Raw genomic sequence first — 15,522 nt, forward strand, 5'->3', positions numbered from 1 at the left:
TTGCATTAAATCGACGCACAACATACGTGAAGGAAGGAGGGAAGGAGGGAAGGAAGGAAGGAAGGAAGGAAGGAAGGAAGGAAGGAAGGAAGGAAGGAAGGAAGGAAGGAAGGAAGGAAGGAAGGAAGGAAGGAAGGAAAGAAGGAAAGAAACAAATGAGCCAGAAAGAAAGAAAGAAAGAAAGAAAGAAAGAAATTAGCCAGAAAGAAAGAAAGAAAGAAAGAAAGAAATTAGCCAGAAAGAAAGAAAGAAAGAAATTAGCCAGAAAGAAAGAAAGAAAGAAAGAAAGAAAGAAATTAGCCAGAAAGAAAGAAAGAAAGAAACAAAGAAATGAGCCAGGAAGAAAGAAAGAAAGAAAGAAAGAAAGAAACAAATGAGCCAGAAAGAAAGAAAGAAAGAAAGAAAGAAAGAAAGAAATTAGCCAGAAAGAAAGAAAGAAAGAAAGAAATTAGCCAGAAAGAAAGAAACAAAGAAATGAGCCAGGAAGAAAGAAAGAAAAAAAGAAAGAAAGAAAGAAAGAAAGAAATGAGCCTGAAAGAAAGGCGGAAGGCGGATCTGAGAGCGAGGAGTCATTCCAGTTTTGCAGTACAGGTGGACTCATTTAATTGGTTTTTATCAATTCAACTTAATCTGTGTATTTTAGTAGCATTTAGTATTCTTTTAGAGCAGTGTTTTGGTGGAGTTGAATTGGTATTTTTTTATCGTCATTTTTATCGTTATCGGGATAAATGCCAGAAATTATCGTGATACATTTTTTAGTCCGTACCGCCCATCCCTAGTCACAAGCAGCTTGTGCAGATCTGAGATGAGCTATTACACTGTATTTTTTCTCAAGGAGGCTACACTCAAATCCTCTCTCTTCCTCTGCCTTCAGCCCCATTCCCACTATCTCTGCCCAGCCCATCCGCCCTCCAGTCCAGCGGGACCATGATGCTCAGCAGCTCCGTGGAGGTGTCCAGCCCGGGCGGGATCAGCGGCCTCAGCGGCCTCAGCGGGCTGAGCGTGGCCGCCCGGAACGTGGTGCGCTCCTCCAGCATCTCGGGGGCCATGTACAGCCTGGAGAAAAGTCCCGGCAGCGGGGGTCCAGATTCAGCATCCCTGGCTGGCAACAAGAAGCGGCGTTCCAGTCTGGGGGCCAAAATGGTGGCCATTGTGGGGTTATCACAGTGGAGCAAAAGCACGCAGCAGCTCAACCAGCAAGGTCAGTCCACAGTTTACTCTACGTTACATTAACCTCTGAACTCACGAGTCAGAAGTCATCACATTGCTAAATTTGTAATAAACACTGGAACACTCTCAGACCTTGATTCAGATTTGAATAACGTGTGCAAAACACAATCAACTCTTGTAATTTAGGATTAGAAAGAAGGGAAGTCAGTGATAGCTTCATGAGTTATACATATCACCACTGAAGGAATTTATTCATATTTCACCTTTTATCATATGTGTCACTTCAGCCCTGGACACTCGGGACGTGTCCGCCACAGCTTTTCTCCTGGTTCATTTTGTCCACACCACTTTTTATAAGAATTTGATTAAACTTCATCTGTTTTTCTTTCGGACGCGATGTTAGCTTTAAGTAACTTGTCATTTGAAATCTGGCGTCTGTTCACTTGGTTTGGTCAATTTCTTAGGAGTCAAGCGAGAGCTGCTTTTCTGCCGAACGCACATTCTGCATCAGGTCTTTAGTGTGAGTTATCTCCATACCCTATACAGTTTAAGGGTTGGTGCACGTGACTGTTTCCGTCTGAGTTTAAGTCCAGGCAGGGTTGAGTTTTTTTAAAGACATTCTCAGTCAACAATTCTGAATTAATCTTTTGAGCAAACCGAATGAGCAATTTATTCATCGTTAATATCCGCCGACAACAATAGTAAAAAAAATACATAAAAATACCTTTAAGCTGAAGATTACTGTCTTATTATGGCAAAGGATTATTGCAGTGATAAAAATAATTAGGACACAGGTATAATCTAAATAAATAATTAATATTGTCAAACAAAAACTAGTGTTATTTGTAGTATTATTTAACTTTAAAAATATGAAGCATTTTTCTGTATATTTTCAGTATTTATTTTTCATTGGTATTGAGAACAGAAAATATGAGGGTGCTCTTTAAAATAGAGTTTTAGCGTGTTTTTGTTGAAAAACAGCACGGCTTCATGCTGATGGGGATTGTTGTTTTCCAGAGATTAGATTTAAGATCAAAGGTAAAATTCTAAGTACGCCAAGTCTGGACTTGCATACTCGTTGTTAATACTGACAAACACGACATATTGCAGCGGACGGCAGGACACAGTTCGGACTTTCTTCATTTGGAGCGGCAGTGTTCTCGTGTGTTTGATGACATCATAGCTAAGCTACCAGTTTGAAGGGTAACACGTATTCAGAAACCTCTATAATTTAATTGAGCATAAGGAAACACTTTGAATATTAAACCGCTCAGAATGGACCATGACCTTCTTTGGCAAAAGTGTTTATAATCCGTATTTTATATGATTTGTTTTTATTTAGTTATTTTTTTTTTATTTCAGCAGTCGTATAAATAAAGCTTGCTGGAGGTGATAACTGGATAACATAAGCACAAGTTTGAGGTTATAACTACATTCCTTTGCAAAAAGCAAAGTGGTAACTTTCCTTTTTTAACCATTTCTCCCCCGTAATTAGTTACGCTTGTTGAAGCAAATTGCATTTTGAGATACGTTAGCCGTCTGAAGTCAAGTCTTGATTGGACGCATCCTCTGCAAACTTGAGAACATGTTTCGGCTACACTAAACTACAAGCAGACTTTTCTCGCTGAACAGAACTTCGACTGTGACTGATGAAGTTTCACAAGAACACGAGTTCAGACGCGTACGCAGATTGAAAAAACAGCTAGTTATCGAGTTAAAATTGCATCCTCGAGGGGTTTTCCAGCTGGAGCTTCAGACGAGACCTGGGAACATCCTTTAAACACAAGCTCGTTGGAACATCATCTCTTTAGTCTATCCAAAAACATCATTTTATTTCCTTTTTTTCCCCATTTTATTTAGTGAGAGCAGCTCTATGCTCCTTTTTTGCCATTTTCTCCTTCATTCTTCTCTCTCATCAGTTTTATTATATGTCTGACAATACTATTATAATCCACTCCAAAGGATATTTTAATAATGAACCTTAATTAAAGTACATATAATGTAATGTTCAGCCCGTTCTCAGTGACTTTAAAGGACCTTTATGAACTCTGCTATAGCACCAGTATCGACAGATGTGCGTTATATTCTAATGTTATATTCTAATACACGTCCCCCATTGTGTATAATTACAAATCCCGAGCAGCTGCAACAAACATATTTCTCATTTTGCACCTCCATGGTGAACACAACCCCACTCACTCCTGCTGGATAATGTGGAAAACATGTCACACACTGAGACTGTAAAGGCTGCGAGGCAGCGCCAGCAGGGGCAGGGTATGCAACTCATTTGAGTTCAATTAAATGATTTTTAATTCCTTTTCTGTCAAATGAAAAGCAAGTTGTTTATCCCCCCCTCCACATCCTCCTTGCTCCCTTTGTTTCTGCTTCGTATATACTCAGCTTTGATAGAACAGTGTCCATGTCTTCCCCCTTTTTGCTCGCCCTCTAGCCTATTGTGTCTAATTCTGCGAAGGGGTTTAATTTGTTGGGTCTTCGGCTTGATGTTTCATGAAACAAATGAAGAATGTAAACATTATTAGAAATTATTATTCATTCCATTATTAGAAAATACATGTACATGAAGATGCTTGGCAGCTTCATTTCCGTTTGGAAAGGTTGGACTGTGTTGGTGCATCGTTCGGTACTTTGAGTTACAGTCATCCAAGCAAAAGAAAATCAAGGCAGTAGCTGTTTCCAGGCCCTTGAGACATAAAGATATCTTTTAAGTTGTCAAACCCTCCAAAGCCAATTAAAAACTGCCCTTGATGACATTGACTAAGTCGTAAACATTCAATGAGGAGACCAGTAGAAGACCGTGGTTTTCTTTTCGTGCAGCGTCATAATCATTGTTGGACAGAGGACCAACTTTAGTGTTAATTCAGTTCATTTTAGAAAGTTTTAATCATTTATTCATGTTTTCGTTGGAGAAAATGATGTCCCGGGCTGGCTTTATATCATCGAGAAAGCTAAAGTCCTTCTGAGGGAGGACGAGTCTTCAGGCGTCAATGCAATCTTGGCAGGAGCTGACTGCACCCAACCCTGGTTAAAGTCAGTTACCCCAAGCTGGCTGTTTTAACTGGGTTTAGCTGATGCTAACTTGTGATGCTGACTAATGTTACCTGACATTCGTTCTGACTGAATCTGCACATTCAACCTCGTTGCAGATGGCGCTATTGAATCTGAAAGAAGCAGTGCACCCAGATCCAAAAGGAGGAGCTGTTGCGTCCATTGGCACGATGGCCGGGGCTAGTTACCGTCTGGCTAGGTGGTTTATGGCTACCCAGAGTCAGTCAGGGGGAGTGTTAGTGCAACAGACTCCTCGACATGCCACATTATCCTGACAATAAGAGGGATTGTGGTCTTTTAGCTCTTAATTTAAAGCTCACCTGTCAAGTTCACTAAAAATGCAGAGTGGTAAGTAGTGAATGTAGCTTATTTCACCTGTTGAGATACATTAGAATTCACTGCCCATACTGTTGTCATGCATGTGAGCTCAAGCTAAGGGGCCTAAGACCTTTAACTGCTATAAAATTGGAAATGTCGACTCACTTTTGAAACCTCCTCTTAGCGATCATTAAGGAAGCTGCACGTATTCCCACATCTGTGGAAGTGATGTACAGTTTACTATGTCTTGCTTGGTTCTGTCCTGCTAATGTGCTTACTTTTCAGAGCTGTAATGTTGCCTCAGACATTCAACACATTTCACCTGCTTGAACACTAAAAATCACATCTGTATGTATGTTAGCGTTGCCATCATTGCTGATATTGTATCTGTCTAATGGCTGAAAATTTGCTGGTGCTTCACCTCCCACTTTGTAGCTACGATGGTGTTGAGGGTAAAAAGTATGGGCCGGTGTGGTTTATGATCGTAACCTGCATGTACAGTAGCTTTAGTTCTCTGAGGGCCCGATTTACTAAAGGTTTGCGTGTGTAAAAACCTGTGCAAACTTGACAGCACCCGCAAACCAATGTGCAAGCTGATCTACTAACAGCGTGCAAAGAGGACTGCGTCTCTCAAATGCGCAAAATAGCACACGCAATCCATTTAGTACTTTTGCCCTGATGAATAATCAATATGGGGCGTACCCACCAGAAATCGCTAAATACTGGGAGGGAAAGATGCAAATTGGTCCATTTACCACACGCAATGAGATTTACCAAGCCTGAAAGTTTTTGCGGGGATTGTGATTGCGTCTGTATTTAATACGTTCGAAAGGAAGGTGCTAATCTCCACATGCAAAAGGAGAAATATTTTATTTGAAGTATTATTCAGCAAAAGGTTGCCACAGGAGGCACATTCATTTTTTTATTTGTGATAATAAATAAATCACGTGTTTTCATGGAGAAAAAAGTGTTTCTTATTGTGCGCCTATACTTGTTCTGCAGTCATACCCCTGTGTTGTGCCGTATTCAGCACCCCTGCCGTGAAAAGCACCCCCTCGTCTGACAAAAATTATATTCTCATTCCGTGTTCTGTTGTCCATGTTCTGTTTAGCGTCCAGTTTTGTGTTAATGATTCATGTTTAAATGCGCTCATGGATTCAGGTAAAAAAAAAAAAATCGGGTGAATGGTTATTGATGTCATTAATTAATAGCCTGCTTACTGTGTTGTCTTCCATAATATTTGTAAATATATATAATATAAACTCCTAAGTATGTGTTTGTGTGAGTGTGTATATATAAATATATTGAAGTGTCAGTGTGTTGTTTTTTTTCTTGGTCTACTTATCATTGAATATACGAGGGGGTGCTTTTCACGGCAGGGGTGCTGAATACGGCACAACAATTTGCCTCGTCCACTAATATCTCTAACTCCAACTCGTCAAATTTCATTTTGCGCTTGCGACTATATCCTGCTTTCCATCCAGACTCTCCATGGCGCAAAGTTTGCGCCGCAAACCGTAAGACGCGCAACACCTCATTTAAATACTGCTGTTTGCACCTGTTATCAATTGCGCACGCAATTTTAGTTGATCACCCGCAAAACACACAACAACAGCACGCGCAAACTTTTTCAGTGCACACACAATTTAGTACTCTTTATTTAGGATCTTAGTAAATCGGGCCCTGAGTGTATTAATTTATGCTCTAAAACTTGTCCATATAAATCAGCTGAAAAGACCTTACTGTCATTGACATAAGGACAGAAGTCCAGTGATGAACCATGTGTTAAAACAATGTAAATATCATTTTTAAACCAGTGAAATATGTTAAACTCCAGGGTTATATAATCCTCACAAGGATGTCAGGAACAATAATAAAGTCTAAGGCCCAGTTCTGGGACGTTCAACATGTTTATTCTCGGACTAAAACCCATCTCTTTAAATAAACATCCATCAAACTTCCATTCTCTTTGTAACACTTCTTCATTGCATTTGTGCAAAGAATACTGGAAGAGCTGCGGGCCGTATCGATGCTTGGTTTTCAAAGCGTGTATATAAGTCTCAAACACATGAACGCCTTGTTGCACTCAGGCACAGCTGACACGTGTCTGACGCAGACCGAGCTGTTGATATTTTCACCACGGGGGCTTTTGTGTCTCTTTTGTGGCAACAAGGGAGGAGAGCACAATGGAGGGAGGAAAAAAAAAAGTGCAGATGAGGAGGGCGAGGAGGGGCTGAGGATGTAGCGAGGAAGACGGGAAGATGAGAGTTGGGTTTAAATTTAGATGTTCTCTGCTGCCAGAAGAACACATTGCGCCTGGAACGAAATCACAGCGCCCTTCCGTCTCCTCTAACGTACACAGCGCTCACCGTTTTGGAGTTATGATAATTTTCCTCCCTGTGCTGGCAACAGGTTTTAGATTCATTTCCATATTTAACCTCTGATGAGTAGAGCTTTGGTATGAGATATAAATAGGTGAATTTTCATTAGCACATTGAACACATTTGAGGAGGGAGAGATGATTCATTCAAGTAAATACAAACTTTTTTTGTGATATAAAATTAGTTAAACAGTCACGACGTCTGTCGTGGTCAATGGCTGGTGACAGTGACGTGATCTTTAAAAACAGATTTGAATTTTGGGGGGAAAAGAGAAACGCTTGATATGGGATCGCCTCCGTCCTGCTGGAAACAATCAAATCAGTGTGTCTTTCAATCAAAATAATCAAATTTAGGCTCAGATGGTGAACGTTTCCATTCGATTTAGATACAAACTGAGTTAAAGACTTCAACATAACATTTATCAAGGAAGATGATGTCACTGCCGTACTAGGAATTGGCCTACATTTTAAAACTTTATTACACTGAGACTTGGAACCTGGATTTGGAGAAAACTCAATCTCTTCCGACCTCAAAATATATATATTGGCTAGAAGTAGGGTTGCCACCTTTCAGAAATAGAAATAAAGGACGCCCCAATTTCAGCAGCGCACGAGCCAAAAAAAAAAAAGCCCCAAAACTTCTAAACTGCATAAAAATGTGTTTATTTTATATGAAAAAACGTGTTCTTTAATAGCATTGAACTTGCATGACTGTACAGACAGCCAACCATAAAGCAGCTGAAATAGCCTCCTATGCTATGTATGTCCACATCAGCCAAGGTGTAGAATATTGCTTCAGGTGAAGAATATGGTGTAAAAGTTAACTTATTTCAATAATTCAACTAGAATATGGTGTAAAAGTTAATCTATTTCAATAATTCAACTAGAATTTGGTGTAAAAGTTAATTTATTTCAATAATTCAACTAGAATTTGGTGTAAAAGTTAATTTATTTCAATAATTCAACTAGAATTTGGTGTAAAAGTTAATCTATTTCAATATTTCAACTATAATTTGGTGTAAAAGTTAATTTATTTCAATAATTCAACTAGAATTTGGTGTAAAAGTTAATTTATTTCAATAATTCAACTAGAATTTGGTTTAAAAGTTAATCTATTTCAATATTTCAACTATAATTTGGTGTAAAAGTTAATTTATTTCAATAATTCAACTAGAATTTGGTGTAAAAGTTAATTTATTTCAATAATTCAACTAGAGTTTGGTGTAAAAGTTAATCTATTTCAATATTTCAACTAGAATTTGGTGTAAAAGTTAATTTATTTCAATAATTCAACTAGAATTTGGTGTAAAAGTTAATTTATTTCAATAATTCAACTAGAATTTAGTGTAAAAGTTAATTTATTTCAATAATTCAACTTAAAAGGTGAAACTAATATATTACCTAGTCTTATTACATGCAAAGCATGATATGTTGAACCTTATTGGTATTAGTTCAATACGGGACGCAACATTTTTTTCTCAAATAAAGGACAATTCCGTATTTTACGGGACGGGTGGCAACCCTAGCTAGAAGGTAACGTTGGCCATACTGTATAGCTAGAGATGTGACCTGCAAAGATTGATTGACAGGCAAACATTCCCTCCTTCTTCTGTTGGGTTTGATTAGGCTCCATTGTGTTCCCTCCTGCCAGTCACTGGTGGCCAGCTCTGTTCAGCTGCCGGTGCTCGTTGCTACTAGTGGCACGGGCGTTGATTGGCTGACGGGGTGGTTCGACCCTGCAGCCTGCCCTCCCCACCGCTCCGCTCCACTGACTCGCTAATAACCAATAAACCACAGGTTGATTGGTATCATCAAGAAGAGAGAATGTCAGAGAGTTCATTTTTGCTCCGTCTGATACAATAGGAAGAACTAGATTTGCCACCAAAATGGATACATGAACTAAATAGTCATTTGCAGCTCTATTCTCTTTTTATTATCTCAGGTTCTGAAAGGGTTTTAACCAGCTCAGTTGTGCTTTGACCGCCTTGTAACGGTTGTCAGTTGGGCTGTAATAATAATAAAAAAACGAATTTTGTCAGATATGAAGTTAAACGTGCCTATTATGGGACCTATTATGGCATCTAATACCTATTTTAAACAGGCCTTGAATGTCTTAAAAACAAGCTTTTGATTGTTTTTGCTAAATAAATTAGAAATTCAGCCTCTGAGCCATGTCTTTATCTTCCCATTCTCTAACCTCATTATCTATGTGGGATTCTGAGTGGGCGGGGCTATGATAATGAGGCACTGTGCTGATTGGCTGCCTGAATGACGCGATACACCACTAGGAAAAAATGGCGGAAGCTCTGACCGGCGGAGTTAGTTGTGGGCGTGGTTTCACGCATCGGAGGCCAACCGATGTAAATCACATTTTCATTTTCGCGCCCGTCTTTACGTAACGACGGGAGCAGAATCTGAACGGCTCATAGAAGCCACTTCACACTGGATGGCTCATCCGGGCGGCTGTACAGACACTGCAGAATTTGGTTGCTTTCATCCTTCTCCGAGTTGGCAGGCTGACGGGAGACCACTTTATAAATGTGTATATATATGTAAAAGCAAGAGAAAATGGGTTTTTCATAATAGGTCCCCTTTAAAGTCATAAGGCTTTTCTTCTGTGGCAATTCTGCAAAGGGCCATTTTAAGTCTTGCATCGCCTCATGGAAGCATTTCAGGACAAACTGAGGCCAGGCCTAAACTCCAATCCTGTCCGCAGCTTCACACTAGAAACACAGAAGCTGGTCATTTCACCAACATGGCAAAGTGACTGGATATCATATCTACAGAGTTAAGCAAGTCAGGCAGAACTGTTTATCCGTGGTGGCTAATTACTAGTGCTTGAAATTAGGTGTGCTGTCCTTTCTCAGTATTTACTGTATTAATAAAACCTTTTGTTCAGAAAATACTTTGCTTCACCATCTTCACGTTCTTATTGGTCATAGGCCAACAGGTAGCTTGGTTGGCTTCAGTTTGAAGCTGTAGGACCTTGCTACATGCTGAGGTATCAGTGCATCCAGGTTTTCATAATTATATTGTGTACAAAGATTATGTCGTTTTGACAACTGATTTTGTGCTGTTATAGAATAAGATGTTTAAAACTAGTGATAGGCACCTATTTACCAACTGCAGACCAATTTATCAGAAATGATAGTAAACCCTTTTGCAAATAGGCTCGATCGATTCATTGATTAACATAATATTTCAAGTGATAAACAGTTTGGTTTCAGAAATAACAGATCCACCACAGTGGGAGTCATGAAACTAGTTGCAGACATTTCAGCCGCTAAAGACGATAAGGAGTACAAGGAGATAAGGATTTGGTTACTTATTGATTTTAAACATGCACTTGAGACTATTGATCGTAGCTTATTGAAGCTGTAGGATCAATGTGTTTTATTAATACAGTAAATCTGTTTACGTAGATTGTGCCATTTCGTTCATATGGCATGAGGGGAGCAGTATTGTAATGGTTAAGTAGTTAGCGTGAAGATCGGTACAGATATGCTAAAATTAATCAAACTGAATCAGAGTTGATGAAGATCACTTGTGGAGTGCCTCAAGGCTTGATCCTCAGTCCTGAATTATTTTCATATTACATATCAGTGACATTTTTTAAGTATAGGAACTATTTCATTTTCATTTCATTTTTATTACGTTGTCCTTGAATGTATTTGGATAATCTTCTGATCACAGGAAACAAACGTTGAAGAAATGGTTACACATATGTTACCACTCAATTTAACAACGTTAAGTTTGTAATATTTAATAATTGTCAAATCAATAAGCAAGTAAAAATGATGGCAGACGATGTTACATGTTTCAAAAAAAGAGATAAGAATTAGATGAGATTCAACTTTACTGTCATTGTAAAGTACAAGTACTCAAACAAGGAAATTAAGCCTTGCCATCCAATCCAAAGTGCAAAAACAGGAATTTAGCGGCGCATGGATGGATTCACACATGGATTCTTATCTTTAGCGATTGTTAATCAACTCAAAGTTTTCAAGAATTGATTTTTAACTGTACTAATTCAGCCCTTGCTGCTGTAATTGCAGGCTGAACCGCACCGCACTCTTCTGTGCAGCGAGCCATCATATATGAATGTGAAAATGAATAATCTACAATAGATACATAAAGTTATGTAGTTTATTTTGGCCATACAGCTCTGTACAAGCATACATGTTTAACAAAAGCATAAAAAAACAAAAATTACTGACCAATAAGGTGTAGGTTGAAGCAGTCATTTTACCCACCAAACAAACGGCCGCCAAGAATTTCAGAAAATTAAACATTAAATGAATAAAATATAACAAAAACCTGACTCCAAGAGAAATGAACTACACTTTTTTAATTCATTCTAACCATTTTTCCACAAATTCACTCCCTGTTCTTTGTGTTTTTTAATTTTACCCTGAGTTCCTGCTGACTCTTTCTGATTTCAAACAGCTTCTGAATACACTGGGGAAGCAAATGAATGTGTACTCCGTACGTTATTTGACTGGTTTTATCATCCCCCTGGACGGGTTCCCAGTCCATCATATGGCTGGCCGGTCTTGGTAAATTTCAAAGCAAAAACAATCACTGAAGGATCCATATGCTGCCCCTGTAAGGGACGAGCGTTTGTGGGTTTGTTTCTTCTTTATCACCTGCCACTGGTGTGTCTTGGATAAATCTGCTGGGAGCACAGAACTCAAGCTTTTAAGACTCATTAAAACACTAGAAACATGATGATAGTAGCTCACCTCAAATTAATAAAACAGAGTTGAGCAAAGTTGGCCAAAATCTCATGTCTCATTTCATGTGGCAGTTTTAGACTTCTGAAGGAGCACAAGGACATTTTCAAAGACTTGTCAGTCTAAAGCTAAAGCCACGTAGATTATTTGCAGTTTAAGTTTGTCTACAGTGAATATTTTAGAGACCCATACCGCCTCAAATGTACTTCTAAATAATACGTCTCAACAATTGTTTCTCGTTAACCTTCTGATGTAATCAACCGTCCTGGTTGATTACAGCATTTAACAACCCGATAAAATCAAAAAGCATAGAAATATAAGTCTGCACAAGTTTCGTGCATTTTGAAAGAACAGCAGAGCTTTGCAGTGGTGGTTGTATAAGCAGTGGTCGTATATATTTAGCTCCCTGTCCTTGATACGGGCTATTCTCATTCATTCCTAAAGACTGTATGTTTTTCTTCCATATATGCATTTCAGTTCTCCGTGTCATTCCAAGCATAGCTCTGCTTCCCACCAAAGCAGTGTCTCGTTATTCAAGCTTTTGTAAAGGGGAAGTGTTGGCGATGGTATTTTGGTTTGGTCTGTGCTCTATTTATTACCTGCTATTATTAGTTTCAGTGAGGAGGAGCACTCACACATGCACACAAATGGTTTCCCAGGTTTAATGGGTGAGTCACTCCTCTGTCAGACACACTCTTATCTCTTGAGCAGGTTTATCCTCAGCTGTGAAAACAGAGCCAGCAGAACTGGCTACCGGTTCACCAGCCGTCTCCGTGGACGGACCATGGACGTTACACAAATAAGAGCCGCTGATCAAAGGCACTGGAGCAGTGAGAATAAAGAAACCCATTTTTGCACTTGTATTCCCTTGGTTTCGACACAATTTATTTGGTTCACATGATGCTCCATTTAGCTCCTCTAACCCAATCAACACTTATCTTCTTCTTTTTCTTAACTTCACCCACGATTTTCTTCCCCCTCTAAATATATTCTTAATTTAAATTGTCTGCCTGTGTGTTTATTTCTGCTGCGCCGTAGCTGCTTCTGGAAAAACACCAGAGACACGGAGAAGAAACAGAATCTGACACAGGAAGGGTGTTCTTGTTAGTTTGCTTAGCGAACCAATTCCAACTTTTGCGCCGTGACCAATAGCAACTACATTTTTCACTCTACTTTTGTCAGACAAATACTTTTGAGCTGGCTGACTGTAACTAGAGCTCCTTGCCGGGATGGAAGGTATGCGAAAGGGGCTACACAATTTCCAGGAACGTTAACCACTTCTCACCAAGTTTGGCTTTTAACTTTGATTAAAATGAACACAGGTCCTTCTGTTTTTTGCGTTTTGTTGCTCTGCTGCTCTCGCTGTGGACGTGAGCAAAAGCTAAGATGGAAAAAAGTGTCAGCTTTGTCTCTGGGTTTTGGGAAAGTTTACTACAGCTACAGAAGCCGATACAGCGCACCTGTGGAAATGTCCAAATGTTCTTGTGAGTAAGAACATTTGGAGATTGCTCACGTTGTTTTTGCAAAAGTTCTTGACCCCATGAAAATGCATGGTTTTATTTTAAAAGGAGGCCCTGGATTGTGTTGAGAGGTTAATACGAAAGGTTGTTTCTGGTGTTTTTTTATGTTTGTTTTAGTGTCCTTTAAGCTTTCTGGATGCCACTCTGGAATAATGTTTAACTAAAACTCTACTTTGATCTTCTTTTTTTTTCAAACTAAGGAGGATGTAAAAAAGGTATTTGTAGTGCTCCCCCACATTGAGATAAAGCTGCTAGACAGTTTGATGTGATGCAGAGGGTAGATAGCCAAATATAGTTACACGTCCGTCCGGCTGACTGGGAAGTCTTTTCCTGTCATTTCCACCTTTGTTTCAGTTTCGCTGCTATTTTCCTTTGTAAGCACAAGAGATTCACTGTGTCTTAGCCGCCATATTGATCGGGATTAAAGCATAATCTCATACGTGCAAGTACATACAAGTAATTAAAGGCTCAAGGCAGCAATAAAACAATTCAAGGCCAGTGGCTGACTGTGCAACAGTTTAAACAGTCAACTACGTTCTGTTTTTCTACAAAAGACTAAAGAGCAGACCTGGCATATTCAGTACTCTGGGTGTTTTCAGGGTGACTCATTCATGCCCTACTTCTAGCTCTTTTTCTGAGGCGCAGTTATGAAACACACTTTCAGGAATCTTGGCAGACACGTTTTGGAAAGCTTACAGGGATTTGATCCTTTTGAAGGAAAACTCACCTCTGAAAAGAAATTCTTGTGTTTCAAGGCCGAGCATCAGTGGGTCAAAAACTGTGAATTGTCGTCACGGTGACACTCAAAGCGCCCTCTCATGATGATCATGACAATTTCACCAGGTGACTTAATGGAAAGGTCTTTTGTTGTTTCTTTGAATATGTTACTGAGGATGAAGTTCCTGTTTTATTGTAAGCCTTTTTATTTTAAAAGCTTTTTGACTTATTGGCTTTCTTGATGTATGCACATTGAAGCTTTGCTTATATCTCACATTAAGCAGTCCATACTGTCCCCCAGCACAACTGACTCTGAAGTCTGGCATCATACGGTGGAGGAGGGCAGCAACGTATGCATGACATGTTTCTCGTGATAATCATTTTACTACAAAATGGCACAATCCAGAAATATCACAATGTAAGAGAGGATTTGGGATGGTGGGTCAGTCATGCCTGGGCATGTAATTGTACAACTTCGTTGGTGTGACTGACCTTAAAGTCAGAAGTCTCTGGTTTTTTTTTCAAAACCCAAATTAGACTGACTGGTGATCACGTTCTCTCCTTATCCTGTTCCTGATCTCTCTACTCATTGCTCTCCCTCTTTGCCCTCTTTGTGTTTCCCCCGGATCGCTGGCATCTTCATTTTCCCTTTCTTTTATTGCTCCACATTAATCTCCATCTCCTAAACTCTCACCGTCACACCGATATCTGTCACCATTTCTCAGTCTCTCCCACCTGCTCATCTATGCCTGCTGCTCTGTTCCTGGCCAGAACTCAGCTTTCTTTGTTAATAGTTTGCTTTTTGTGTGTCTTTGTGATCCTCACTGTGAATCACAACATCCAAACCATGTATGCATTTTGAATTTAGAGTGCTTTGTCTGTAATCTGCTGTCATTTACTGTTTGGAGGATGACATGGAAAAGTCATTAAATACGAAATTACTCATTTGGTCAAAATTTAGATCCCGATTGCTTGGTACGAGTGACCCTACTCTACATCATGCATTCATTGACCTCAAAACAAAATAAATGAATGAAGCGGAGTACTGAGGAACATCAAGTGACTGCAGTTTGTTTTATAAGGACTGCAACTAGTGGTTTACGGGTGCACAAAGAACTGCAGGGGGCCTGAACAGGTTCCATGTGGGGTATCACAAAAGGCTGAAGCAACTGATATCTCTGTTGCACATCCCTGAAAGTGACTTAATGGAATGCACCAGTTTTGAAACACAGTAGGGCCCACTATCGCTAAATGACCATTAAGTAATTCCATTAGCTATTTCCACGAAAACTCTAATCGTCATCTTGCATCTTGAATAACATGAGACAGTCATTTTCACTGCAAGAGCCTACAGTATATTATATATAACTACATTATTTTGATTTTACAATTACTGGAATCTCAAATCATTACTGAAAACTATTCACTGTATATTATATATGACTATATTATTTTGATTTAAGTATCTGTTGTCACAATCATTTAGTGTAGTCGAGGGCCGTTAGTGCAGAACAGGCTCTCCGAGAGCTTTGGAGGCTGGAGAGCTTTTTTAAGGACAACGCAGGATATCAAAGCCATTACTCTGGTTTCATTGAACTGCAGATACGAACCCTGAAGT

At 39.4% G+C, this 15,522-nt stretch overlaps 1 protein-coding gene across 1 annotated transcript in view; it reads left to right on the forward strand.

Moving 5' to 3' along the window:
- Positions 1-880: 880 nt before the first annotated feature.
- The window catches only part of rims3 (regulating synaptic membrane exocytosis 3), a 29,656-nt gene continuing 15,014 nt past the window's right edge, over positions 881-15,522 (forward strand). The window contains exon 1 of the mRNA XM_061742778.1: positions 881-1,201. Within this exon, the coding sequence (XP_061598762.1) occupies positions 928-1,201 (274 nt within the window). The 5' untranslated portion in view covers positions 881-927. The remainder of the gene's footprint in view (positions 1,202-15,522) is intronic.

This window comes from Cololabis saira, chromosome 15 (assembly GCF_033807715.1).
Source record: "Cololabis saira isolate AMF1-May2022 chromosome 15, fColSai1.1, whole genome shotgun sequence".
Lineage (NCBI taxonomy): Eukaryota > Metazoa > Chordata > Actinopteri > Beloniformes > Belonidae > Cololabis > Cololabis saira.